The sequence below is a fragment of the Mangifera indica genome, chromosome 4 (assembly GCF_011075055.1).
Source record: "Mangifera indica cultivar Alphonso chromosome 4, CATAS_Mindica_2.1, whole genome shotgun sequence".
Lineage (NCBI taxonomy): Eukaryota > Viridiplantae > Streptophyta > Magnoliopsida > Sapindales > Anacardiaceae > Mangifera > Mangifera indica.
The window spans coordinates 19,132,332-19,156,813 of record NC_058140.1 but is presented as its reverse complement, the minus strand read 5'-3'; the positions used below and the strand labels follow the sequence as shown (position 1 = coordinate 19,156,813).

The window sequence follows — 24,482 nt, the reverse complement described above, 5'->3', positions numbered from 1 at the left end:
AATGCCAAGTGCAGAAAATGGAAATGAAACAAAATAAAATTGTATAAAGCAAATTAGATATAACCCTGTTTGACTCTTCAAATTTGTCAAACTATTATTGTTTTTCATTAATATCAATTAACTATTTTAATTATTTTATATGTGTATGACAATTAGTCAAACTTTTATTTTGTATATATTTGTAGCTGCTGAGCATATTGCTGCAAGTAAGGAAACGTACATGGCTGGCCAGAGGTCCATTGTGTTGGTGACTGTTATGGCTTTATGCCTCTTTTGCAGAGCCACAATGGCTAATGGGAATTACTGGAAAGTTGCTCATGCAACGTTCTATGGGGATATGAATGGCTCCGAAACCATGCGTTAGTCATCCATCATCAGCTTCCTCCTCTTCATTTTACAGGCTTTCTTTTGGTGTTTTAACTTACAATCTCTAACAACTTCAGTCTTTTCTTTTGTTGTTGTTATTTCAGAAGGAGCCTGTGGCTATGGAGATTTATTTAAACAAGGCTACGGCCTTGAAACAACAGCCTTAAGTACAGCACTATTCAAAAATGGCCAAACTTGCGGAGCCTGCTACGAGATCCAGTGCCACAACTCCACACAATGGTGCTTAAAAGGCAAAATCAGAGTAACTGCAACAAACTTTTGCCCTCCCAATTACTCAAAACCTGACGGAAACTGGTGCAACCCGCCTTTAGAACACTTCGATCTTTCACAAAGAATGTTCAGAAAAATCGCTCTTTACAGAGCCGGCATAGTTCCAGTCATATACCGTAGGGTTCCTTGCGTTAAACATGGGGGTATTAAATTTGAGATAAAAGGAAACCCTCATTGGACCCTTGTTTTAGTATACAATGTGGGAGGCACAGGCGATGTCGCAGACGTGAAGATCAAAGGCTCCAACACAAATTGGATTCAAATGTCGAGAAACTGGGGCCAAAACTGGCAAACTTCAGCGCATTTAGTCGGCCAAAGTCTGTCATTTCGAGTGAGAACCAGTGATGGGAAAATGGTGCAAGATGCTGATGTTGTGCCGTTTCATTGGCGATTTGGGGATGTATACGAGAGCAAGTTTAACTTTCCCTGATGAATAATAAGGCCATGTTGATTATGGCCTGTTTAGACTGAAAGATGATTCAGTTTGTGTGTAAGTAAATATCGTTTTCTTGATAACGAAGAACGATGAATAATCTCTGATGAACATACGTAATATTGTATGTTGCAATAAATGTTATTTGGTGCATTTTGAATCTTCGATGCACAAAAATACGTTCAGTCGTATAAATTTAATGTTTCAGTTCTGAATTCTACACTATCCGAATCATGCCTCAATTCCTGCTTAGAAATTGAAACGGTACCCAAAAAAATGTGGAAACTAGACATCAACCAATATAACTGGTATACGTTCTCTTGTAACTGCAAAAATTGTCCCAAGAGCATCATCTGATTGGAGCCAATCATGGTCAATGAATAGCTGCATAGACAATGATCAAACATACATTTTGTCTTCCAATAATCCAGAAACGTGAATATACATTCTCTTCTACAGGACAATTTTCCCGTTTTTCTACCGGAAAGTTATTTATTCCATCCCGATTCGGATAATACTGTTATTATAAATATTTCATCTTACTTAAATTAAAATAAAAAAAAATCGACTTAAGAAAAAGTATTAACGAAGAAAAGAAAATCATGTATGCATCCATACAACATTGAATATGTTTTTTGATATAATAAAACTATATATACTCATTTTGATGTATAAATAGATATATATTTAATATATGATATTATGTGATTAAGTGATTTTGAATTAAGAATAAAATAACACTCAATTACGTAATAACACATATAAATATATAATGAATACGTATAATATTGCTCATTTACAATAACAATACTATCCTAGCGTTAAAAATCTATATAAAGAGTCATTTTTACTTTTTCATTTAATAAAATTCTCTCACTAAAATGGACAATGAGTAAGAAATTCAACATTTTTAGATTAAATTAGGGAGATTTTGCCATTTTAGTAAACGTTTTTGGCCTATAATTCATAACACTGTTTAAGGAATCATAATTATTAAAAAAAAAAAATTGAATAAAAAATATCCATCCGAGTGATTCAGATGTATCAATCAATCATTTATTTTTACCGATCAAGTGATTGAGTGTGATGATTAGGGCAATGAAAATATATGATGAAAGATATTTGATAAAAAAACCAGAAATCTCTCTATTAAGCTCTACTTGCTTATAAGTCAAGAGAATAGAACTATGCCTATAAACACATTATAAAAAAATATTTTTATAATTAAGACAAATTTGTGATTAAGTGATATAATTTTTTTTTTTTTTTTCGCTTCAAAATCATTTAATTAAATACTACTACTCTAATTTGTGTAAATAAATTCATATACATAGTAAAATATATTGGCTTAAAGACAATTTTTACATGGGAGGGAGGACATGGTAGATAAATTCAAGTTCAATGTCACCAAAGAAAGTTGTAAATAGACGACAAAGATGTCAATTTTTTTTACCTTACAATGAAAAACATTTTAAGAACTGCTGAATGAGTGTATCACATATCATATGTTGAGGGTATGTTTCTCAAGTACCAGCAACTTAGAATCACATATTCCTGCAGAAACACAAATTGGATTTGGCAGAAGAAATTGGTTTAACAATGGGAATTTTCAGCATTTGTTTCAATTTTCTCATCTTATGAAGAAGACAGGAATTTCTTGAACCATTGAACAGAGTCCTTTGGGTATCTCTTCTTCTGTTTGTCATTATAATCGACAAAATAGAGGCCAAACCTTGAAGAGTATCCAGCTGACCACTCCCAGTTATCCAATAAAGACCATACAAAATAACCTTTCACATTGCACCCATCTTCTCTGCATTCATCATAGCTAATTCATATTAACTTTCACACTTCAAATAAAGAATCAAACACACACACTTACTTAGATGTGAATGTAGAGATACAGAAAATAGTATTACGTACTTTATAGCTGCTAGCAAGTTTGTTAAATAGTCATTGTGATATTTGATTCTTTTCTGATCTTTCAAAGCTTCTTTGATTGGAATAAGTAGGTTATTTGGATCATCCATTCCTGTAATGACCATGTACACAGAATTGTTTTACCTTAATCCTTCTTTGAATAATTCTTTTAGGCTTTAAGAAGATTACCATTTTCTGTGATCATGACCGGAGGGTTCCCATACTTTTGCTTGATGTAATTCATTAAGCTCCTCATTCCATGAGGCACTATATACAACCATATAGAATTTGCCTGCAATGAGACAAAATTAACCAGTGTATTACTGGGACAGGACTACTTGAAAGTAAGTGCAATATTTCCATCAACATAGTTTTCAAGTCTACCAAAGAATTACTGCTAATTTTCTTCAACTGGGTTATTAAACAATTGTGAAAGACAAATGCACGGGCACACACACACATAAAACGAAAAAGAATTCAGTTTCCATGGATTACTTACCCTGTCTGGAATAGGTTTTCCAAATGCAAAGGCTGAAAACAATAAGCAAACAAAGATAAACCTTTTTATTCAGATTCCAAGCAAAACTACAAAGAAATTTTTTCTGTGTGTTTTTCACGTAATGTAGACTAAATGTAGGACACTTTATCACTTACGAAGAGTAAGGGCACCAGAGTCTGAATTAGAGTCGTTAAGACCCCTAAGTGGGCTTTTTGAAGCAAGGAATGTGGTGTAGTGATTGATTCCAACAAAATCTATGGAGCCCTTGAGAAGTGCAGCCTCAGATTTGGAAAAACTTGGCAGACGGCTTCCTACTCTGCTTCTCATTGAACTTGGATAGTCCCCAAACATCACAGGGTCAAGAAACCTACAGGAACAATAAAGTAAATGATATCTTTGTTTGAAAAAAGAAGAGGGCATATAGATACTACTAAATATTTACAAACTCAAAAGTGTTTTTCACCCACCAGCCAAGTTGAAACTCCTGGGCCCTTTTTGTTGCTTCAATGTCTGCTGTGGAATTTGATGCAGGATCAAACCAAATAACATCATATGATATGCCAACTGATCCATGTTGTGTTGGCTGCACAATGATATGACCGAGTGGCCTTTGTTGCTTGAGTATGTTGATTAACATAATTAAAAAAAAAACTAGTGCATGAATGCCTAATGGCACATTTATACATGCTTGAATGTAAATGTTAATTTAATTGATGCATAAAATAGCCCAATGATCTGTTTTGTAATGTTACAGAACAGACGACATTAACTCTTTTCCTAACACTGTGATCGATACAGTAATTTATATATCCCTTCACCATAGCACTATATAAGTTGCAGTGGCACACAAAAGAAGATCTTTTCTCTTGATTCAAACTAATATCCTTTGACACTTCACCTTGTACTTTTTCCTGTATATATCTGCTGCTGCTCCATGAGAAAGAAGAACATTGTGGGCGACTATGTAAGGTTCAGTTGCAGAGTTCCCAGCCCTGCAGAATATTCCACCAACGATTGAGCAACGTCCAGGCGCAAATATACCCACATCATAGCCTTGTACGGAAAATGTATGTGGCTCATTGAAAGTGATCCAGTACTTCACCCTGTCACCAAATTTTTGAAAGCATGTCTCGGCATATGTTGCAAAGTCCTGTCTGTAAATGACTTGGGTCATCCGAATGCTTTTCATTAATGGAATATATTTACAGCAGAAGAAAAGTACTTAAAGGGTAAGAATATATACATAATTTGACGATCAAGCCATCCATTATATTTGTCCTCCAATGCTTGAGGAAGGTCCCAGTGGTAAAGGGTGACATATGGTTCAATTCCTGCACATGTTGGAAGCCATCAAATCTTTTGTCCCCTCAAAAACATAGTTCTTCAATGAAAGTGATAACTGTTTGAGTCAAGAACTTGAATAGCAGAAACAATAACATGGATAAAATTTAATTGGGTCCAATAGATGAATTGGAGAAAATGAATACCTTTAGCAAGTAATGCATTGATGAGATTATTGTAGTGATCAACTCCTGCCTGATTAATTTCTCCCGTTCCATCTACAAACAGGCGCAATCTGAGAACTTTTCTTCATAATTGTTGTCTGAGTAAAAACAATGAGAGAGTATAACACAAAAGCTTACTAGGGAAAATGCGAGACCAAGCAATAGAAAACCTGTAGGCATCCCATCCCATGTCCTTCATTCGGTCTATATCTTCCTGTTCCCAAATCAGTCTCTTATAACTTTGTCGTTCATCTTTAGTTCAAAAAGAGAATCTAATAAACCATAAAGAAAATTATTGACTGAATACAAGCAATCTGTGCACTTACAGGGTAAAGATGGTACTGATCCACTGCAACATCTGCATTACTGGCGTCCAGTATCTTACCTGCGTCAAAATAAATAAATAAATAATTAGATTTCTTTCTACTTGGTTGGTTTATTTACGAAAGCAAGCATTGAAAATGAATAGCATGTTACCGAAAGTATGTGAAAATGTATCCCAGATAGTTGGTCCCCTTCCATCCTCTTTCACTGCACCTTCATACTGCAGACAAAGTACTTCATAATCATGAGCCACCCGTGTACTTCTATTGAATAAAACATGCAGGCCATTTACTTGAGTGTAAAGCTAAATAATAATAATAATATGTATTCAAATAAATGTTTAGTTATTTTTCATCGTTATTTATAAATTTAAGAAAATATAGGTCCAAAATGAGAAGTGATGACGAAGGAGACTTTTATGGTTTCTTCATGAGTTTGTTTTAATATAAATTGTGGGTGAAGATTGTTATTTTTTGAAAGAGAATGGCCTATAACTAAACTTAGGATCAAAGGCAATCTAACTCCAATTTACACTTTAATAGAGATAATTACGTACATAAATAATATATTATTATATAATTAAATATTATTTTAACTTAAAATTAATTAATTATATATTATTTATATATTTAATTATGTCAACTAATTTTATTTGATAATAGTATCAGGATAGGAGCTGCCGGTGGTTCTTTAAGCCATGAATAGTAGATGACAAATGATTTGCCATGTGGTTGTTGCCGGTGGAAAAAGAAGTGGACTTAATGCATTCTGTGTAGATACAAATAAGTAATTCGTAGTTTATTCTCTTGGGCTGACTATCTCTCAATTTCAGACTTCCTACTAATTCCGTGTGCTTCTAGAATACCCCAAAAGACTTTAGGCTTAGATAAGAGTAGACTTATACATTTCTACTTGTTTTGTATTTTTAACTGTGAATAACTTCCCAACGACAGCTAAAAAACCACCAAACCAAGTATTTTTTCCCTCTAGATATATTAAAATATATAAGAGAAGAACGTCTTAATGACGTATATTTATAAATAAGAGGCCTTTTTCTAAACGTACAAAAAGTAACTGCTTTCCTGAACTCGGAATCGTTCCATGCACGAAATCGTGCCTACAAAACCGCGCGGTTTTCCAACCGAAAATGACACATATTGACAAAAATACCCTCTTTCTTAAAAACATAACAAATAAAACAAAATTTACGAAGGACATCCAAAGCTGATATCATAGAATACATATATTACATAATTCCAGCGACATTTTGCCATGGTATGATTAGTTTATATATATTTTTATTTTTTAATTTAAATTTATTTAATTATATAATAATATATTATTTATATAATTAAATTATATATAAAAAAATTTACGATATCTTATTATATATAATAAATATATTATCAAATATAATACATATCGATGATATAAACCGATATAATTTCTTCAAGATTTTGTAGGTGTATCTAAAATTTTCAGAGTGTTTAAACATTTTACAAATAATTAGAATGCTCCTTATTCTTCTCCTGAATTTTTCTCACACAACAGACTGATGAACCAATAATGAGTATTTTGTTATCTTTATGGAATTCAATAATTTTCCGTTTTGGAAACCATGAACTGTAATTGCCAAGGCAATCATATCTTCTTAAGATTGGAAATAGTAAAAACAGCTTTGAATCCGTTACCAAAATCAGTATCACGTGAAAATCTCATTCTGTGCTTAAGCTAAGAGGATTAACAGAATGAATGAATTTTTTTTTTTTCTTTCAGAAAGGGGAAGAAAAGCATCTCTGAATCAAAGAAATATAACATGATTTTAATTCCATTAAATTAAACGAACCTGGAAAGCAGAAGAGGCAGTTCCAAAAACAAAACCCTGGGGAAAACTTGCTCTGTTAATCTGTGAAATGACAGTCTGAGTCTGAAGCACCAGTAATACCGATACTGCAAGAAGAGCAATTTCTTTCCTCAGCAACATGCTTTTGATTGACCGATTTACTGTAAATGTGAAACTGGCTGACTCGTTTTCTGTCTTTGAGAGAAAAAGAAGGCTGACTAAGATGAGAAGAGCGTGAAAGATTTTGGATTTATATAGAGAGATATTCGAGACTGAGAAAAGCTAAACAAATTAGAGGCGTTTTTGTGGCGGGATACACGGCGGAATAGGCCAGCTATGGTGGTTCACACTTAATGTCAAAAAAAAAAAAATACTACCAACTGGAATTCGTTCAGAATACAGCCTATCTTTTCATGTCTTTTTGTCTGCGATACCTTGCTCTATTTTGAACTCCGTTTTATCCATACACTCATAAGTCGACGCATAGGCCGACCTTCTCCGAATTTCTACGGATCTTGTACGCATCACTTATCACTACGTGCTCACTTACCATCTATATACACCACAAAAATAGGCAAGTTTAAATTTATTTAGCCATTCATTTATTAATAAATAAATTGAGGGAATCTGGATTTTTTAATAAATTTATTCAGTAATTTGAGGCAGGTCTAAATTTTTGTAGAGAAGTTAACGGAGATGCGCACCGTTCGACTTTCCTTTGAGTCACGTTAATTCTTTATTCAATCATCATAGGAATTTTTGCCTTTGCGTGTCTCCACCTTAGCTTAAACTTTACTATTCCGACTTGCCTCTCTGACGTTTTCATTCTCCTCGTGACCCAATAATTTTCCGACTGTGAAGTGTTTAGGTCACGAGTTAATTGTTAACATAAATTCATCTTTTTATTACGTTTAATTATGATTAACACAGTATTAAGATCTAATCCCTCAACAACCTCCATTTTTAGTGACAATCTAAGGTCAATATAATTATAATTTACAGCGTCTCTCTGGACCCCAAATTATCGTGTCAGCTTATGAATGTGACACGATAAATGATGTGGCAGAGATTATAATAAAATTATTAAATTATATACTAGGCTTGTCTTGTGAGAAAAGGTAGCCTAAACTTGTAAGCAATGAAATCTAGTTTGTTTCTATAATTAGCTAGTATACTATTGAGTCATTTTTAGTAAATAAAGAGTGGATTCATTTTCCTACCAAGTTTTGGCCAAAAAGACATTTTTCCATTTTTTAATGTTATAAATTATAATTTTTTAATCTAAAATTAAATCAAATTATATTTTAATTTAATATAATAGACATCATCTTTAAAAGATATAATAAAAATAGGGGAGCCTTAAACAGGAAATCCATTTGAAATTTATAATATTATTAATAATTAATTAATAATGACGATTGTAATTAATTAAACAGTATTTATATATTATAGGATAGTAATTAAATAAGGAATAATTAGTAAGACAAAAGATATTTTTTTTAAAGTGTTTGAATAGTGTTATTTGGTTCTGGAGAATATTCTAGCAGAAAATAATATTCTAAGGAGGACTTTTATTTAAACTAAAAGTGAACTTTTATTCCATTTTATTAGAGAGAGGGAGACGTAATTAATGAATAATTGATTTGTTCCAATTTAATAAAAGGTCATCATTTTCTTCGCTAGATACAGATAATTTTAAGTGTGTTTTCAAAGTTTGAAAAAATTCAAAGGCTTTTCTGATATTTTAAATATTTTATTTATAGTTGTTATAATAATTCCAAAAGTTTATAAAAAAAATTAAAGGAGGGTGGGGGAGTGTTTTTAAAATTTGTTTAAAGGCTGTAGACTTATTCTCTCCAAATATTAGAGTTATTTCAACTTTATAAAGGCAATATTATTTTCATTAAACAAGGAGATAAGAAAATACCAATAATAGAGAAAAAAAATTACCATCAAAGAGTTACCATTGAAATCTTAAAAAAAAAATAGTAATTTTTCAAATATTAAAAAAAAAAGATAAAGAAATTGTTAGTTTTTAAATATATAAAATAAATATAATTAAATATTTAATTTTTTAAATAATTTTATTAAATAATAATTTTATTTTTATTATTAACTATAAAAATTAATAGGTAAATGAATATTTAAATTTTTTAAAATTAATAAATTACTTATAAAAACGCTAATTTTTGGGTGGGATTAAGTCATGAGGGGCTTTTTTAAATCCAATCCAATGCCACTTCCCCAAACAGCATAACTGAAGTATTGAAAACAACTCGAACTCGGTGAGAGGTGGATCGACTCATTTTCCCAGGGACAATAATGTAAATTTAAAAAAATTGTGACTTCTTTAACCAAAAAAAAAGGCTAAGAAGTTGGCTTGGGAATGAAAATGGAGGACGAAGAGGAACGTCCACCTCTCGCCGTTCAAATTGACAAACCTGCGCAAGAACGCTCATACTCTTCCAAAAACGCTGACGTTTCTGTGGGTGTAACTGTCATCACTGGCTTTCTTGGAGCTGGCAAATCCACTGTAACTTACACCCTTGTTTTTCTAAAATTAGTTTTCGTATTATGCTTTCTGTTTTTATTTCCAGTCAATTACTTGTTTAGTGGAGTTTTATTTATTTAATTTAGTTTTTTGGTACATATATTGGATTCTATTTTGTGTAAAAGCAAGTTTGTGTCAATTTGCGACGAAAAGATGCTGAAGTTTAGTGACTATTACAGATTATGAGATTTTTATTTAGTGAAACTGGTCAATATCTACTAAACCAATTTAATTTTCATTGAGGGGAAATGAAATATGCCACAAAATCATGTACAAGGACAGTTAAACATCTTCAAGCTTTATGAAAAATTTACAGATTTTAAGATTAAGTAGCTCATAATGATATCAGAACAGTTAATCTTATTGGTTGAATGTACAGAAGAGGCAAAGACATATGCATGTTGGGACAATGATTAACTTTCAAATGCAAAGAGGCATGGTCTGAATGTTTTTTTTTATTGGGAAAGAGAGGATTTTTAGCTTGCTGGAAATTTGTTGACTGACAAATGGGGTCATGCATTTCAGCTTGTTAATTATATCTTGAATGTGCAACATGGAAAAAGAATTGCTGTCATCTTAAATGAGTTTGGTGAAGAGATTGGAGTGGAAAGGGCAATGATAAATGATGGAGAAAGCGGTGCAGTTGTTGAAGAATGGGTTGAATTGGCAAATGGGTGCATTTGCTGCACTGTTAAGCATAGTTTAGTTCAAGCACTGGAACAACTTGTAGAAATGAAAGAAAGGTAATTTTGTTTCTTGCATTCAATTTGGGACTCAACTTATGGGAACTTGGATAAAACACTTGGAGGAGTTATGTAGTAGTGGAAATTAATGGTCTAAGAATGGTTCTTTTGTTGTCTGTAGACTTGATCATATATTGCTTGAGACCACTGGGTTAGCGAACCCTGCTTCTCTGGCATCTATTCTTTGGTTAGATGATCAACTGGAATCATCCATCAGACTTGATTCTATTGTCACCGTAAGTAAGATTATGATCTTTGACAAATTTTAATAAATTTTCTGTATGATTAGAAATTGAATTGTTTTTATTAACCATTCAAATTGTTCAGATGTTATATCATGCTTGGCTTCATACCAGTTGGTCAGTTTGTATGATGGACACTAAGGATACAACTTATAAGCTTTTCATAGGTTTTATCAAATCATCTCCCTCTGTGGTAGATGCATTTCTTCCATTTAGGTTGGGAGTTGAATAATATGATGCATGCTTCTATATTGTTCTAGTGCCTTGTAGTAGTAGTAGTATGAGGCAAACATATCATGTTTTATGTAACTTTATGTTTATCTTCTTGGTATATGAGTGGATAGAGTAATGTATGATTCATGGGGGTTGAACTTTTGATGTATTGTTTTGTCTTTTCTATCATATGTTCTTTCCTCAATTACCTCAAGTTTTCATATCAGTTCTTTCTGTTAATAAGTTTTTTGCTTAATAGGTTGTGGATGCCAAAAACCTTCTCTTCCAAATAAATAAATATCGTGAAGTATCTTCATTTCCTGAAGCAATTCATCAAATAGCATTTGCGGTGAGTCTCGTGTTATTACTTAATGACTGATTTTGCTGCAAACTAGCTTTTGATTTCTAGAAAGATTGTTTTTCACTTTGCTATTAATTTAATTTTCAGAGGCTTATAAGTTTCATTTTTTCTTGTAGGATGTTATTATTCTTAACAAGATTGATTTAGTTTCTCCAGAGGCTTCCGAAGATGCCCTTGACAAATTGGAGAAGGAAATACATGAAATTAACTCTCTTGCTCATATTATTCGCTCTGCCCGTTGTCAAGTTGACTTGTCTAAGATATTGAATTGCCGAGCATACGATGCCACAGTTAGTAATACTATTTTTTTATTTAATTTCATATTATGCCTATTTTTATATCAACAGATGTCACTCAAATCTTTCATCTTTGCTCTCAGCATGTCACTCATCTGCAAGCACTGTTGGAAGAGCACCAATCTGTACCTTCTTCAGATCTTCATGACAGTGGTGTGCGAACCTTGTGCATTTGCGAACAACAGGCTGTTGATCTTGATAAGGTAATCTCCAAAATAGCTATTGAAAAATTCAGTCTTGCTATACCAAGTATTGTAATTTGTTATTAGTTGCTCTTGTATTCATTACTTTGGAAAGAGTACTACAATAGTTACTCTTGTATTCACTTTTTCGGAAAGATAATTACAGTTATCACAACTGTATACTTAATAATTCTTGGAATATATATATTCCATCTATTGATCAAACAATCACATCCTTGTTGCCTGTCTAACCCTATTGTTCCATTATTGCAGAGGTCAGTTTTTTTAGCTTTTCTTTTTCCATTATACTGAAACATCGCTACCTTATTATAGTGTATAATTTTGAATGTAAAATCCATATGTTATTTTGATAGTGTCTGCTATTCCGTGTATTCTCAGGTTCGCTTATGGCTTGAGGAGATTCTTTGGGATAAGAAATATGGCATGGATGTGTACCGCTGCAAAGGTGTTTTAAATATTCAAAAATCTGATCAACTACACATTTTGCAGGTAAATATTTGTAATGTTTGCTTTGTTTACTTATGCTGCATTTTGGATTTGGATTATAAGGTGCTTTTACCATCCCCAACTCCTTCACTACCACTCCACTTTTCCTCTGTTTCTATGATATTTTGTTTTCTTCTAGACTGGTAGCCACTTTTGCAACCTGATATTCATAATACTCTGTAACTTCTTAATTGGCTCTCAAGTGCGATTTTCAGAGAATGATTAAAACCTGAGGCAGCAGGGTATGGAATAGCAAGCAGAGGAATTACAAACACATGCTAACTCTATGCGAGTATTTGCAGAGAGACCATTAAAAATAAATATTCCATGTTAAGTTACACTAGAAAGTATTTCCATTGTCTGTTAAACTTAACATTTTCAAGAGTTCAAACCATTTCCATGCTGGCTCTACCTTGTAAAATGATGCTTGAGCCTACTAAAGAGTAGGCAATATTGTGAGTCATGGTCCATTTGATGTTTCCCGAAGCAGGGGAGGAAATGAGCTTGTAGGTGACTGTAAAGTTTTATTGTAATTTTTTTTCCCAAGGATTAATCACATATCTCAAATAGGGATGGTGAACTCATAAGTGAGAAGTTGAGGTAAAGGTTCCTCTATGTAAGTTTTCATAGTGATCTCAAATTTTGAGGAATGGGTCTGGCATTTAGCAAAATTTCTATTTCTAATTGGGTATTTCAGCTTGTTATTAACACTTTTTTCCCCATTGTATGCAACTTCATTTTGTTTGTTTTGCTTTTTAACTGTCACTGATGTTACTTAATTTTCAGTTATTAGTTAGTTGCATGCGTTCTCATTACAAATTTGTTTGTTCTTGAACATTTGGCAGGCTGTAAGGGAGATTTATGAGGTTGTTCCAGCTCGAAAATGGAGAACAGATGAGAATCGGACGAATAAGATAGTGTTTATAGGTAATGCTCTTAACATTTTTTCACCCCTGCAGTAATTTCTTTATGAAAAACTTCAACTCTAATCCCTCTGTTTCTGTTATTCGTAAATTCGCAGGGCATTATTTGAGTAAGGATGTTCTTACTAATTCCTTCAGAACTTGCGTATTATCAACTACTTGATTGGTAAATTTGGTTAACTTGTGATGAAGTTTCAGAGGAGCTGTTAATTGCCATGTTTAGGTTTGTTTTTATTATTAATTTGTTTAATTGTAGCTTTTGAATTTTGAATTTTGTGTCTTTAAATCTTACAAATACAGATAAAGTATTGATTTTTGTTTTTAATGAATGCTCAGTAAAATTACATAACCTTTTTTCCTGCAATCAATCCGTTCCTTAAGTCATTGCAACACAAAATACACGATTTTTCAAGGCAAATTCTCTGTTTCACTGAATGAATTGGATAGAGCAAACACAAGAAGTGATTAATGCTATTGTGGAAGCACAATCGAAAGCACTGGGAGGGCCTCTCAATGGGATGTCTCTTGGACAGAGTTTGCCAAATATCAATATTTCAAGGTCAGTTGAGCTGCCTGAGCTACATAGACTAAGAACATTCATTAAATTGGCAGGGAAAACCAGTTTGAGTCTGCTTGAATGAGCATAATACCTAAGCACCAGGTAAATTGGCGGTCTTGAATCCGAGCTCTCTTGGGACTTCTTTAGGATTTTACGCTTAGCCATTCAAACTACTCTTTGGAAGTAAATGGATGTTATTTGGATTGTTTCTATACATGTTTTTGCTGACTAGGCGTTACAAAATCTTCAATCTGTAGATTCTGTTGGATTAAATACTTTGCTTCACGGTTAATTTTGAAAAAAAGCAGTTTCTGAGAAGCCTGTGTTTGTCAGTCCACTGTCTGGAAATAAATTCCAGGATGACAGGCCTTTTCTTCTGCCTTTTCAGGCATATAAACACCAATCTTTGGGTTCCTATTATCTTTACCGTGGAACTTGAACCGTACGATAGCAGAAGCCATGGAATCAAATCCTGTTTGTTATTGCTCGAAACGTGTTGAATTGTGTTGGCTAACCGTTAGCCCATCGTACCATACCGGCCCCACTAAACGAAACAATAATTAAATTACAGTTAAGTCATCAACCACAAAATCCAGCTGCTTTAATGGATGCGTGCATGGGATTTGGTTAGTTATAAGGAAACTTATGTTCTACTCTAACATTAATGTCATTGCTTATGCATAATGAAACAAGAAGAGCAATGATTTGTTATTCAATTCGGTTAATGCAGTACTAAGGAGATTCATTATTATATAATCTAAATATTATTTTATTTTTAATTTAAAATTATTTAATTATATAATAACAAATAATCTGAATACTCAATTTACCTCCCTTGTGTCCTCAGTTGGAACCAGTCAACCAGTAATAAAGTTGTCATTGCTCATTAAATACGACTAATTATGGGGTTCATTGAAGAAATGTATACTCCTCCAGAACAAAGGGCCGAATCTCAACAGCTCATTCCAACTTCTACACCAAATCCAAGGCATAGCAAATCACACTTGGACTTAGAAAAGTTTTTAGGCTGGCTGGCGTAGTGCTAGAACAAACAAATTTAATAGTGTCTGCCGCTAAAAGCAAAAGTTTTTCAACACCCACGTGATAAATTGCGATCATTCCCCTGTTATGTTGAGCAAAAATGATTTGCCTGTTTATTCTGTCTAGAAGTCTCAGCTTCTGTTTATTTACTGATTAGAGATCTATCAATTTTAGTAGTGTATACTCTTCTGAAACTTAATCAATTACACAAACCCAAAAGTAGAATTCGATATAAATGGACTCTTAAAAATACCTGTGTTATGTTGGTTTTGCTTTGAATCCCCATTCTTCAACACTCTTTAATTGGTATGTCCTCCAATCCCAATCTCTGATCTCATTTTTGCATGTGCATTTGATCTGACATTTGTTTCCGAGTTTCCTTTTTGAGATCTGGGGTTTCTTTTAGTTGATTATAAAATGGAAAGTTTTGCATTTTCGTTCTTTTTGTTGTGAAAAAGGAAATGGGATTTTTCAGGAATTACATTGAGGCGCGTGGAATCTAGTTATATCATGAAATGTGATATTGGTCTTGGTGGATCTTTGAGTTTTTCGATATTGTAGGTTGATCTGGTTCGTTGGCAACGTGCTGCTGGAGACTAGTTTTTTTCTACAATCGGCAATTCTCAACTTTCTACAATCAAGTATTACAATTTCGGGAAAATTCAACATTTTTTTTGGGGTTTGATTTGGACTTTCAATTCTTCTACATTGTTCAGTTCTGTGAATTGTTGACCCGTAATTAGATTTGAAACCTGATTGTCCCGTTCTAATTTTCTCGGTTTTTGGTAATGTGAGAAAGATCTGTTTTTGTTATTGGAAGAAAAAGTGTAGAGGGGAAAATCTGAGTGCTTGTAGGTGTTGTACGGACTAATGGCAACTTATATAGAAGCTCATATTTTATGATATGTTATGGCTTTGGTTGTTCTGGGAAAATAATGTGAAAAGGCTTGGTTTTTTAGTGCATTTTGAAACTCGGTTTGTTAGTGTCACAAAGTTTGGGACATGAGAAGTTCCTGGTTCAATAAACTTTCTGTCATTGTTGTGCCTAGACCGCCATTCAGTTGGTTGTTATTATGCCTTATTATTATTGTTGCACTTGTTACCGTCTTAGGATCATCATCTTCAAATACCTTTGACTTGGTAACTTCAACTCAAAAACCTGATATATATACAAACTATTGGAGGCTAAATGAGCAAGCTGCAGTTGATTACTTGGAGCTTAGTACTCTCTCATTGGTTGGACCCAAGGAGTATGACCTTTGTGGCAAAGAGAGAGAGAATTTTGTACCATGCTACAACGTGTCAGCAAATTTGTTGGCTGGATTTCAAGATGGGGAGGAGTTTGATCGGCATTGTGAAATTTCTAGAATAGATCAGCGGTGTTTGGTACGCCCCCCAAAGGATTATAAGATCCCCTTAAGGTGGCCCACTGGCAGGGATGTGATATGGAGTGGAAATGTGAAATTACAAAAGATCAATTTCTCTCATTTGGAAGTATGACGAAAAGGTGCTTTTTAATTAATGCTAGATGTGATTCTATGGTGGTCATAAGTATTAAATCTACCTCCCTCAGCTCCATAATTTGTCCAAACTGTCCACACACAACTCCTATTTTCTTTATTATTCATTGTAAGTATTATTATTTCTATTTCTCAGTTTTGTAAGTTATGGTGATTGTATTTGCAAATTGTAATAACTTTTCCAGATTGATGTTACTGGAAGAGAATCAAATTGCATTTCACTCCGAGAATGGATTGATTTTTGATGGAGTCAAAGTTTACTCCCGCCAAGTGGCAGAGATGATAGGTTTGGGAAGTGACTCTGAATTTCATCAAGCTGGTGTAAGTTTTCTTTGTACATCATGGTTTTAGGAATATCTCTTTCTTCATTGGACAAAATTCAATTTGAAAAAGTTTGAATTTCTTGAATAGATAATTTATTGCCCTTTTAAGTCTAATACTATAAACTTACATTGGGAATAATAACATTGAAGTATGGTTTGCTCTTTTTCAGTTTTGAAGGGTGAATAGGCCTGTCTGTTGCATCTTAGTTTTAAGCCTTATATGAAAATTGCAGGTTCACACCATACTGGATATTGGTTGTGGATTTGGAAGCTTTGCAGCTCATTTAGTGTCATTGAAGCTATTGGCTATATGTGTCGCAGCATATGAAGCCACAGGTAGTCAAGTCCAATTGGCCCTTGAGAGAGGTCTCCCAGCTATGATTGGAAACTTCATCTCAAGACAACTTCCGTATCCATCATTGTCATTTGACATGGTTCATTGTGCTCAGTGCGGTATCAATTGGAACCAAAAAGGTTAATCTGGAACTTTTTATCACTCTTGTTTTCTAATACTTGTTGATTTGCTTCCTTTTGGCTGATCCAATAGCAGAACTTAATTGAAGGAAATCAATAACTTGATTGTTTCCGTTTTCTGTTGGTGACAATAACTATTGTTTGTATTTTGGTGCTGATTTGTTTTTATTTGATGATATTAGTAGCTGTGCTCTACTGTTTAACCCTCTGATCAGACCCATTGGTAATGAATTGCTTCTATTTTTAGAATTAACAACTTTAGAAAGGTGCTACTCAGCCATAAAAAGAGAACATATTGCAAATGGGTGCTAAAACTATATGAATCCTGACTGAATCTGAGCTTCAGTCCAGTGCTGCATTTCTCTGAAATGATGTAACTTTACTACTTATCAGTATTTCAAAATTTGGTTCATATTTGTTATATAAATATATATTGTATTTTATTACATGATTATAATGTTATTGATATTGTATTTTGTGAACCAATTCTGCACTTTCTGTTGTAAACATACACTTTAGCCAATCTCATTTTAGTTCCACTATTAGTGCTATTAGACCACAGTACAAAAAAGTTTTACCCTCCTGAAAATGTTCCAATAATGCAACAGATGCTGGTCATGCAAATTACAACATTGTAACTTACTGCTTACTTATCATAGGTTATCGAACAGATATATTGGCCCCATCATGTGTGGCAAAATAGTTTGAATGGTAGAATTTATGCCTGAGCTCCATGAACTACTAAATTTTTTAACTTCACAGGATTGTCCAAGTAATCTTGGAGATTACAGGTAATTCTACTGAATACATGCTTGGAATTTCAGAGATTAACTTCTTGTCAGAATGTCTATGCATTAATAAACTTGGTGTGGAGGGTTAATACTTGTTGCTTCTATTGAATCTTGTTGTACCGCTTTTAACTGTTCTGCACAAAACAGATGGAATATTCCTTGTAGAAGTGGATCGATTGCTTAAGCCTGGAGGTTACTTCGTTTTAACCTCGCCTGCAACCAAGCCACATGGAAGTTCACTGACTATGAAGAAGAGAACCATGCTAAAGCCAATGCAAGAATTCGCTGAAAAGATTTGCTGGACTCTGATGGCCCAGCAAGATGAGACATTCATTTGGCAGAAGACTGTGGATTCTCTTTGCCATTTATCTAGGTGAGAGAGCGAAAATAATTAGCATTCTTCCATTATTAGTTCAAGTTTAGTTTCACTTTTGGATGGGTCCTTGAATTGAGCAATTTCCATGTACCTTTTTTTCTTCAGCTTGCTGTGTTTAGAAAGCTTTGCACATTCTTTCCTCTAAAAATATGGCTTCATGGGGGGAATTATAGTAATAGTTTTCTACTTGTTCTTGAATTTAGACAGGAGGCTATTCCACTTTGCAAAGAAGGACCTGATGCTGTAAAATATTATCAGCCCCTCGTGCCCTGTATTAGTGGGACAACCAGCAAACGCTGGATTCCCATTCAGAAGAGATCTGCTGGGTCCCAGTTGAGCTTAGCTGAGCTTGAAGTTCATGGAAAGGATTGTTTTAAGATGAGTTTTCCCCCAAAATTTTGTTGCAGCTTGTACATTAATTCTTGTACATCTTTCATCCTTGCAGGTGTTCAGCCTGAAGATTTCAATGAAGACTTACAGGTCTGGAGTAAAGCTCTGAAAAATTATTGGTCTTTGCTTACACCGTTAATTTTCTCTGACCATCCTAAGAGGCCTGGTGATGAAGATCCATTACCTCCATTTAACATGATCCGTAATGTAATAGACATGAATGCTCAATATGGGGGTTTAAATGCTGCATTTCAGGAAGAGAAAAAATCTGTGTGGATGATGAATGTTGTGCCTGTTACAGCTCAAGATACACTTCCTCTCATACTTGATAGAGGCTTTGCTGGTGTTTTGCACGATTGGTAAGTTCAGTTTGTAAAATTTGATGTTTATGAACTTGCTTTTAATTCAAATTACTTAAATATTAATGAAATTATTTAGGATTACCTTTAATTTCTTTGGAGGTAATCCTAAATGGTTTTTCATATTCTCCGTGAATCAATTTATTTATAATTTATGTTTGAAATAATCTTTTAATTTTGAATGAGTCGTAGAATGTATTTCCCGCAGTTTTTTTTTTTTTTTTTTTACAGTGAATCATTTACATTAATTCTTTCAACTAACAAGAATAGAGAAAAATTTTGGTTTTTTAAGAAAATAAACCCTTTCACATTGAGTTAGGATATCACAGATTGGTTGTGTGCAGAAAGATTGATAAACTTTTGGAGAACCAAACCTTAAAAGTAAACTTTGCAATAGCTCCGCAATCCTAACACCCACGCGGACTTTCAGGGGCTAACACTGCAATAGTAACGTCATTACCTGTGTCGCACAATTGCAATTAGAGATGTGGTAACATCTCTAATACGAAATGATATGAACATTGAAAGAATCATACCTTAAAAACTAACTATTGAAATTAGAGAGTTTAAAGTCATATAAACCTCGCATTAAAAATTCATATACTTTTCAATATAAAATCTAAGTCTCATGCCTTGCACTTGGGATCTTAACAAAGATCAATTGATGTAATCTTCGGTTGGTGGATAGGTGTGAACCCTTCCCAACATACCCCCGAACATATGACATGATTCATGCAAATGGGCTCCTCTCCCACCTCTCTGAGAAAGTTTCTCCAGAGAGGTGTGACACAGTGGACTTGTTTTTGGAGATCGATCGGATACTACGCCCTGAGGTAATCTTTCTGCTCCTCTCTTTTTTCACCCACTTGCATATGATTGAAATTTTGTGGTGTGTCCTAAAAAGTTGTTTACTCTGAAATTTTTTAAGGAAAACTGCATTTGACCACCGTGTTTGTTTTCTACCCCTATAGTTATTGTACTTTCTTCAAGAAGTAATGCCCCTGGTGCCCTTGTTCCTGACTTCTAGTCTTGTTCAGAAATCTAAGCAGCAATTCGCATCCCCTTCTCTTTATGTTTCATTTTATCAAAATACAAGTCTCAAAATACTCTGTTTCACCTAGAAAGTTTTTGTGCTGCATCCATTAGTATCTCATTTGATCTTTTCTTTCCCCATATTATGTCACTTTTTTATGCCATTAGTCATTAATGCCATGTGTGAAATTTTGACTCCTAGGGATGGGTAGTCATTTCTGACAATTTGGGAGCTATAGAGATGGCACGCTCACTTGCTACACAGATGCGCTGGGAAGCAAGGGTGATCAACCTGCAGAATGGCAGTGACCAGCGACTACTTGTTTGTCAAAAACCGTTTGTGAAAAAATGATTGATTAGCAGCAGGTCTCACCATACAACATGTACACACCTTTTTGGCTCTGGTAATCAGTCCAGAAAGAATGGAGTATTAACTGTAGGCGATAATGGCGTTATTTGGTCGTTATTATTGCCATAGCATGAATACTTTGTCTGTACTAACTTGTGATTGCAGCACATGCCCAGGGTGTTGACAAAGATCATTACAACAAGCGAAGCTGTAGATTAGAAGGCAGATTTGCTGCACAACACAAAGCTGCCGCAATTCATTTTATTTTTCTGTCAATGCGCTTGTAGCAATTCATTCATGCAATTTTTTTGGCAATTTTTTGGTTTCTTTACTTTTTCTTTTATATTGGACAGAAGATTAAAAACTACTTGTAGCTATGGAATGTCATAGCTACATTTATTGTAACTCTCCCTCTCTCAAAGTGCAAAAGAGACATTTACCACACAGCTCTCTCAATGTGCTTCTTACAAATACTTAAAATCATTATATAATAATAAATAAAAAAAAAGCCTCTGTCCTCCTAAGTCTATTATATTCTACTGATCCAAAAGTTAAAAAATTGTGCCATCATCTAAAACATTGTAGATTTGTTTATAGTAGTTTAGTATTGTCACGTATCAAAACTGACATGGGTAGCAGAAATGATTAACACCAGAAAATCAGAAAACAAGCCTCACAAATAGATCTATGTTTTAACTCTAGGGTCCATGCAATAGATTAAATAACAGGCCTTCTTCCAATTTATTGTTCTAGTATTTACTTGCGCAGATGCGGCTACGCATTCACGCTGGACAACCCCAGATGCTTTTATGTGTGTATAAAGACATGAAAAGAGAGAATTCATTCTCTCAACATAAAAAATCTCATTTTCAAATTCTTTTGAAACTATAGCAAAAACAAGTTAAAGATCTCATGTTATTCTGACAGTTGATGTTTGAACGGAAAGTGTGAGGCAGCAAAAGTTTGTAGGAATGAAAATGGTAATGCCACTAAAGACCTACCTTTCATACTCAACCTTTTCAATTAAAACGAGCACAGTTCATACAATACAAACTCATCCATATGATTCTTTAGTATTCAAGGTACAGAGTCACTTTTTTATGCTTCACAAAAGGCAACTTTATTCTCCAATCCTTCTGTTTACGGCTTAGTGGTCTACCTTTACTTAGAGGATCCCTGTTTTCCTTCACATCTGCCAACTTCCATATGCAACTCTCTGAATCCATTTCTATGTTCTCCAGCAGGAAGACTCCATCCTTTTCTGTGCAATCAGACTCCGCATCTTCATAGCACACAGTCACTGGTGAGTCCTTAAAACGACTCAAATCATCAGGTACTTTAAGAATCCGCTCTGCACCTGGAGTTGATACCTTAGATAAACAAAACCTTTTTTTTTAAGAGATATGTCTTTGTGGCATTACAGAATGCATTACTGCATCCCCATCAATCTAAAATATAAAGAAGCAAAAGTACCATTCATTACCTCAAGGGCTAAATCATCAGGTATTTCTCCTTGAGCTCCAACCTCATCTAGCTTTTTCTTGTATTCCTGACTATAAGTTTCAAGCTCCTCCATGCTAGGACACCCATATCTAATAAAAGGCACATCAATGAAACTACAAAGTAATATATACAATACAAACGAAAATATAAGCATCATAAAACGAGTATAAGTACTCTACAAATCAGACATATAAAATCCACAATTCTACAGCCATAAAACAACATAATTTGGTACAAAATTTAGAAATTTGGTCAAGATAAAGAACAAACATTGTTTTCAATGTTTTTATCAGGACAAAAGTGGACCACATTTTGCTTGTATTATAGCACCAAAGTTTGACAGTATCTCATAATTTGAACTGTCACTACTTGTTGCTGAATGGAATTTAGAGTGAGTTTAATATAGAAATTAAAATTTTCTAAAACTTAGGTTTCATGTTCTTAATTTGGCTATGGTCTATACTCCAGCATCAGGACTTATATAGAATTGGCACCTAGAACTCAACATCAGAAATATTCAGGCCTCTTCTCTCTGAACTAAGTTTGACAGGTTACATCTATAGAAAGCCTTACTTGTTCGACATTTTGTCAAGTCTCACATAGACATATCCACGAGGAGTAGTCTTGAAAGCATAGATATTCATGTCATTACCAAACTGCAACAAGACCTCATGGGCAATAGACAGAGCCCGTTCACCCCAAGAGACACCTTGCAACACCACTCCACCCCCATCCCCGCCATCACCAACCTGCATTATTGAAAACAAAATTACAATTTAAATCTTAAACACCTTAAGCAAAATCCAAATAACAATAACGTTCAAGCCATAGTTAGAACCTCAGGCTCTGCCTCATCCTCCTCTTCCCACCCATCTGTGGTTTCTCCCTCTTCAATTTCTTCTTCATCTGCAAATCATTGCATACATCAGGAAAAGACAGCAACACAGTTTTCGACCTGACTCCGAACAAAAAACTACTAGTTTCCCCTCAGATAAAGCAAAATGGTATTGAGTTTGGAAAATTTTCAAAAGGGCCAGGTCCTTCTTTCTTTCTATATTTCATATTTTATATTTCAAATGAAGAAAGCAAGTCCGTGGAATAGGACATTAATCAAACATCTGAAAAACATGTTTACAGAAGCATGCATTACGGAGAATAAGAACCCACAACAAACAAATAAATAAATGAAAGAATAGTTAAAAAAAAAAAAAAAGGATTTACAATTAAGTGGATGTTGGTGGCGGTGGTCTTGACTTGAAGTGGACTTGGAGGTGGATACGAAGCGAACACCTATAGCTGAGGGAGGAGTGGGTTTAAGAGAAGAAAAAGAAGGGATTTGTAGGTTTTGTATATGAATAGGAGGAGGATACTTTATATAATAATAAGAAGTGAGGGATGTTGGCCTTGGGAAGAACACAAATGACCTGAAGCTGCAACCAGAACGCAGGATATTCTGAACAATCATTCTTCTCAAACTTAGAGAGTCTATCCCAGTCAGGTAGCCCTCGATTTGGCAAAATAGATTCCAGTTGGTTCGAAACTGAAACTTCTATTAAGAAAAAAGTTCATTGATTTTGGAGATGCAGGGGATCGAACCCTGTACCTCTCGCATGCAAAGCGAGCGCTCTACCATTTGAGCTACATCCCCTTGGTGCTATGGCTTCAATACTTTTTAATAAACAATTATTAGATATTGTGGCCTATTCCAAAAAATAATTGAATGATTTGTCTGCACCAAATATGAGCAAGGTGCTAATACAAACCGGAGGAATGGCGATTCTTGCGGTAGAGGACCTGGACATGGTGGTCACTACTCCAACTACAAAGATCGTGGCAGACACCACAGCAAATCATGGAGGTAGAGGCAACCAACACAATCAAGAGAGATCGAATTATGGCAATCGGCAGAATTTGAATTACAGAAGTCAAGGTTGTGGGAAAGGAAGGTATGACAAATCTAATGTTGAATGCTACCCATGGAACGAACGTAGCCATTATGCAGATATAAAGAGAACAATCAGAGAGCTAATTGTGCACAAGAAGTTGCAGATGATGGAAGCCATGCTCTCTCCTAATGGTTACTGTTATCAATGACTCATCAAGCTACCATATGCGGTAAAAAGGAACTCTTCGCTGATTTGGATGATGAGTCATCCACTCTAAGGTTAAGTTTACTGATGACAGCACCTTACCAGAGATGGGAAAAGGAAGAATCCTTACTAAGTTGAAGACCAGAGATGACAAGCTGGATGAGTCATTCCACTCCAAGTTCAAGGCTCACTTAACAAAGAACTATATGTTTCAAGTTGGTATTGTCAGTGATGTTTATACTCGATTCAGTATTGTCATAAAAGATGAGTCTTGGTCGTAGTTACATTTCCTTGCACCCCACAACACAGTGGAGTTGTCCAAGGAAAGAATAGAACCATCAGGGATAAATGTCCAAACTCATTCTGGGGAGAAGATGTCTCATGTTCCAACTACTTGCTCAACGAATCTCTAACAAGAACTGTACAAGATGTCTCATATATGCCTATTATACATGAAATATTATTTTATAGCTGAT

At 34.3% G+C, this 24,482-nt stretch overlaps 5 protein-coding genes and 1 non-coding gene across 9 annotated transcripts; 3 read left to right on the top strand and 3 right to left on the bottom strand.

Moving 5' to 3' along the window:
- Positions 1-207: 207 nt before the first annotated feature.
- On the top strand, positions 208-1,269 carry LOC123213160 (expansin-A23-like). Its single transcript, XM_044632538.1, has 2 exons — positions 208-359; positions 471-1,269. The coding sequence occupies exons 1-2, from the start codon at positions 221-223 to the stop codon at positions 1,085-1,087; spliced, it is 756 nt and encodes a 251-aa protein (XP_044488473.1). The 5' UTR covers positions 208-220; the 3' UTR covers positions 1,088-1,269.
- A 1,247-nt stretch (positions 1,270-2,516) lies between these two features.
- Positions 2,517-7,705, bottom strand: LOC123213159 (beta-glucosidase 40). 2 transcript variants are annotated; one of them, XM_044632536.1, is made up of 13 exons: positions 7,185-7,705; positions 5,492-5,558; positions 5,341-5,399; positions 5,153-5,228; positions 4,997-5,068; positions 4,753-4,840; positions 4,408-4,663; positions 3,977-4,092; positions 3,665-3,876; positions 3,510-3,541; positions 3,200-3,302; positions 3,014-3,122; positions 2,517-2,903 (listed from the first exon to the last, which is right to left on the bottom strand). In XM_044632536.1, exons 1-13 carry the CDS (start codon positions 7,320-7,322, stop codon positions 2,726-2,728), a joined length of 1,506 nt encoding a protein of 501 aa, XP_044488471.1. In that variant the 5' UTR covers positions 7,323-7,705; the 3' UTR covers positions 2,517-2,725. The 2 variants fall into 2 exon arrangements, with proteins under 2 accessions (XP_044488471.1, XP_044488472.1); XM_044632537.1 differs by having other exon boundaries at positions 5,492-5,601; positions 7,185-7,309.
- A 1,804-nt stretch (positions 7,706-9,509) lies between these two features.
- LOC123212894 (COBW domain-containing protein 1) lies at positions 9,510-13,563 on the top strand. 2 transcript variants are annotated; one of them, XR_006501628.1, is made up of 10 exons: positions 9,510-9,714; positions 10,258-10,475; positions 10,597-10,711; positions 11,190-11,279; positions 11,408-11,581; positions 11,671-11,790; positions 12,169-12,279; positions 13,122-13,203; positions 13,298-13,422; positions 13,536-13,563. XR_006501628.1 is itself a non-coding variant. In XM_044632123.1 (9 exons), the coding sequence occupies exons 1-9, from the start codon at positions 9,568-9,570 to the stop codon at positions 13,360-13,362; spliced, it is 1,122 nt and encodes a 373-aa protein (XP_044488058.1). In that variant the 5' UTR covers positions 9,511-9,567; the 3' UTR covers positions 13,363-13,563. The 2 variants fall into 2 exon arrangements, 1 of the variants encoding a protein (XP_044488058.1); XM_044632123.1 differs by having other exon boundaries at positions 9,511-9,714; positions 13,298-13,563.
- A 1,099-nt stretch (positions 13,564-14,662) lies between these two features.
- Positions 14,663-20,855, top strand: LOC123214660 (probable methyltransferase PMT5). The gene is given in 9 exon segments (XM_044634578.1): positions 14,663-16,261; positions 16,264-16,306; positions 16,505-16,640; positions 16,876-17,116; positions 18,055-18,280; positions 18,487-18,644; positions 18,729-19,032; positions 19,721-19,865; positions 20,267-20,855. Coding segments are annotated over 9 exon segments (1,863 nt in total). The 5' UTR covers positions 14,663-15,801; the 3' UTR covers positions 20,417-20,855.
- Positions 20,856-21,375: 520 nt separating this feature from the next.
- On the bottom strand, positions 21,376-23,516 carry LOC123214659. Of its 2 annotated transcripts, none has more exons than XM_044634575.1 (5): positions 23,138-23,508; positions 22,755-22,822; positions 22,490-22,665; positions 21,897-22,005; positions 21,376-21,783 (listed from the first exon to the last, which is right to left on the bottom strand). In XM_044634575.1, the coding sequence occupies exons 1-5, from the start codon at positions 23,379-23,381 to the stop codon at positions 21,484-21,486; spliced, it is 897 nt and encodes a 298-aa protein (XP_044490510.1). In that variant the 5' UTR covers positions 23,382-23,508; the 3' UTR covers positions 21,376-21,483. The 2 variants fall into 2 exon arrangements, with proteins under 2 accessions (XP_044490510.1, XP_044490512.1); XM_044634577.1 differs by having other exon boundaries at positions 21,599-21,770; positions 23,138-23,516.
- TRNAA-UGC lies at positions 23,492-23,564 on the bottom strand. The gene has a single exon. It is a non-coding gene; the product is annotated as a tRNA-Ala (tRNA).
- Between the last annotated feature and the right edge of the window lie 918 nt (positions 23,565-24,482).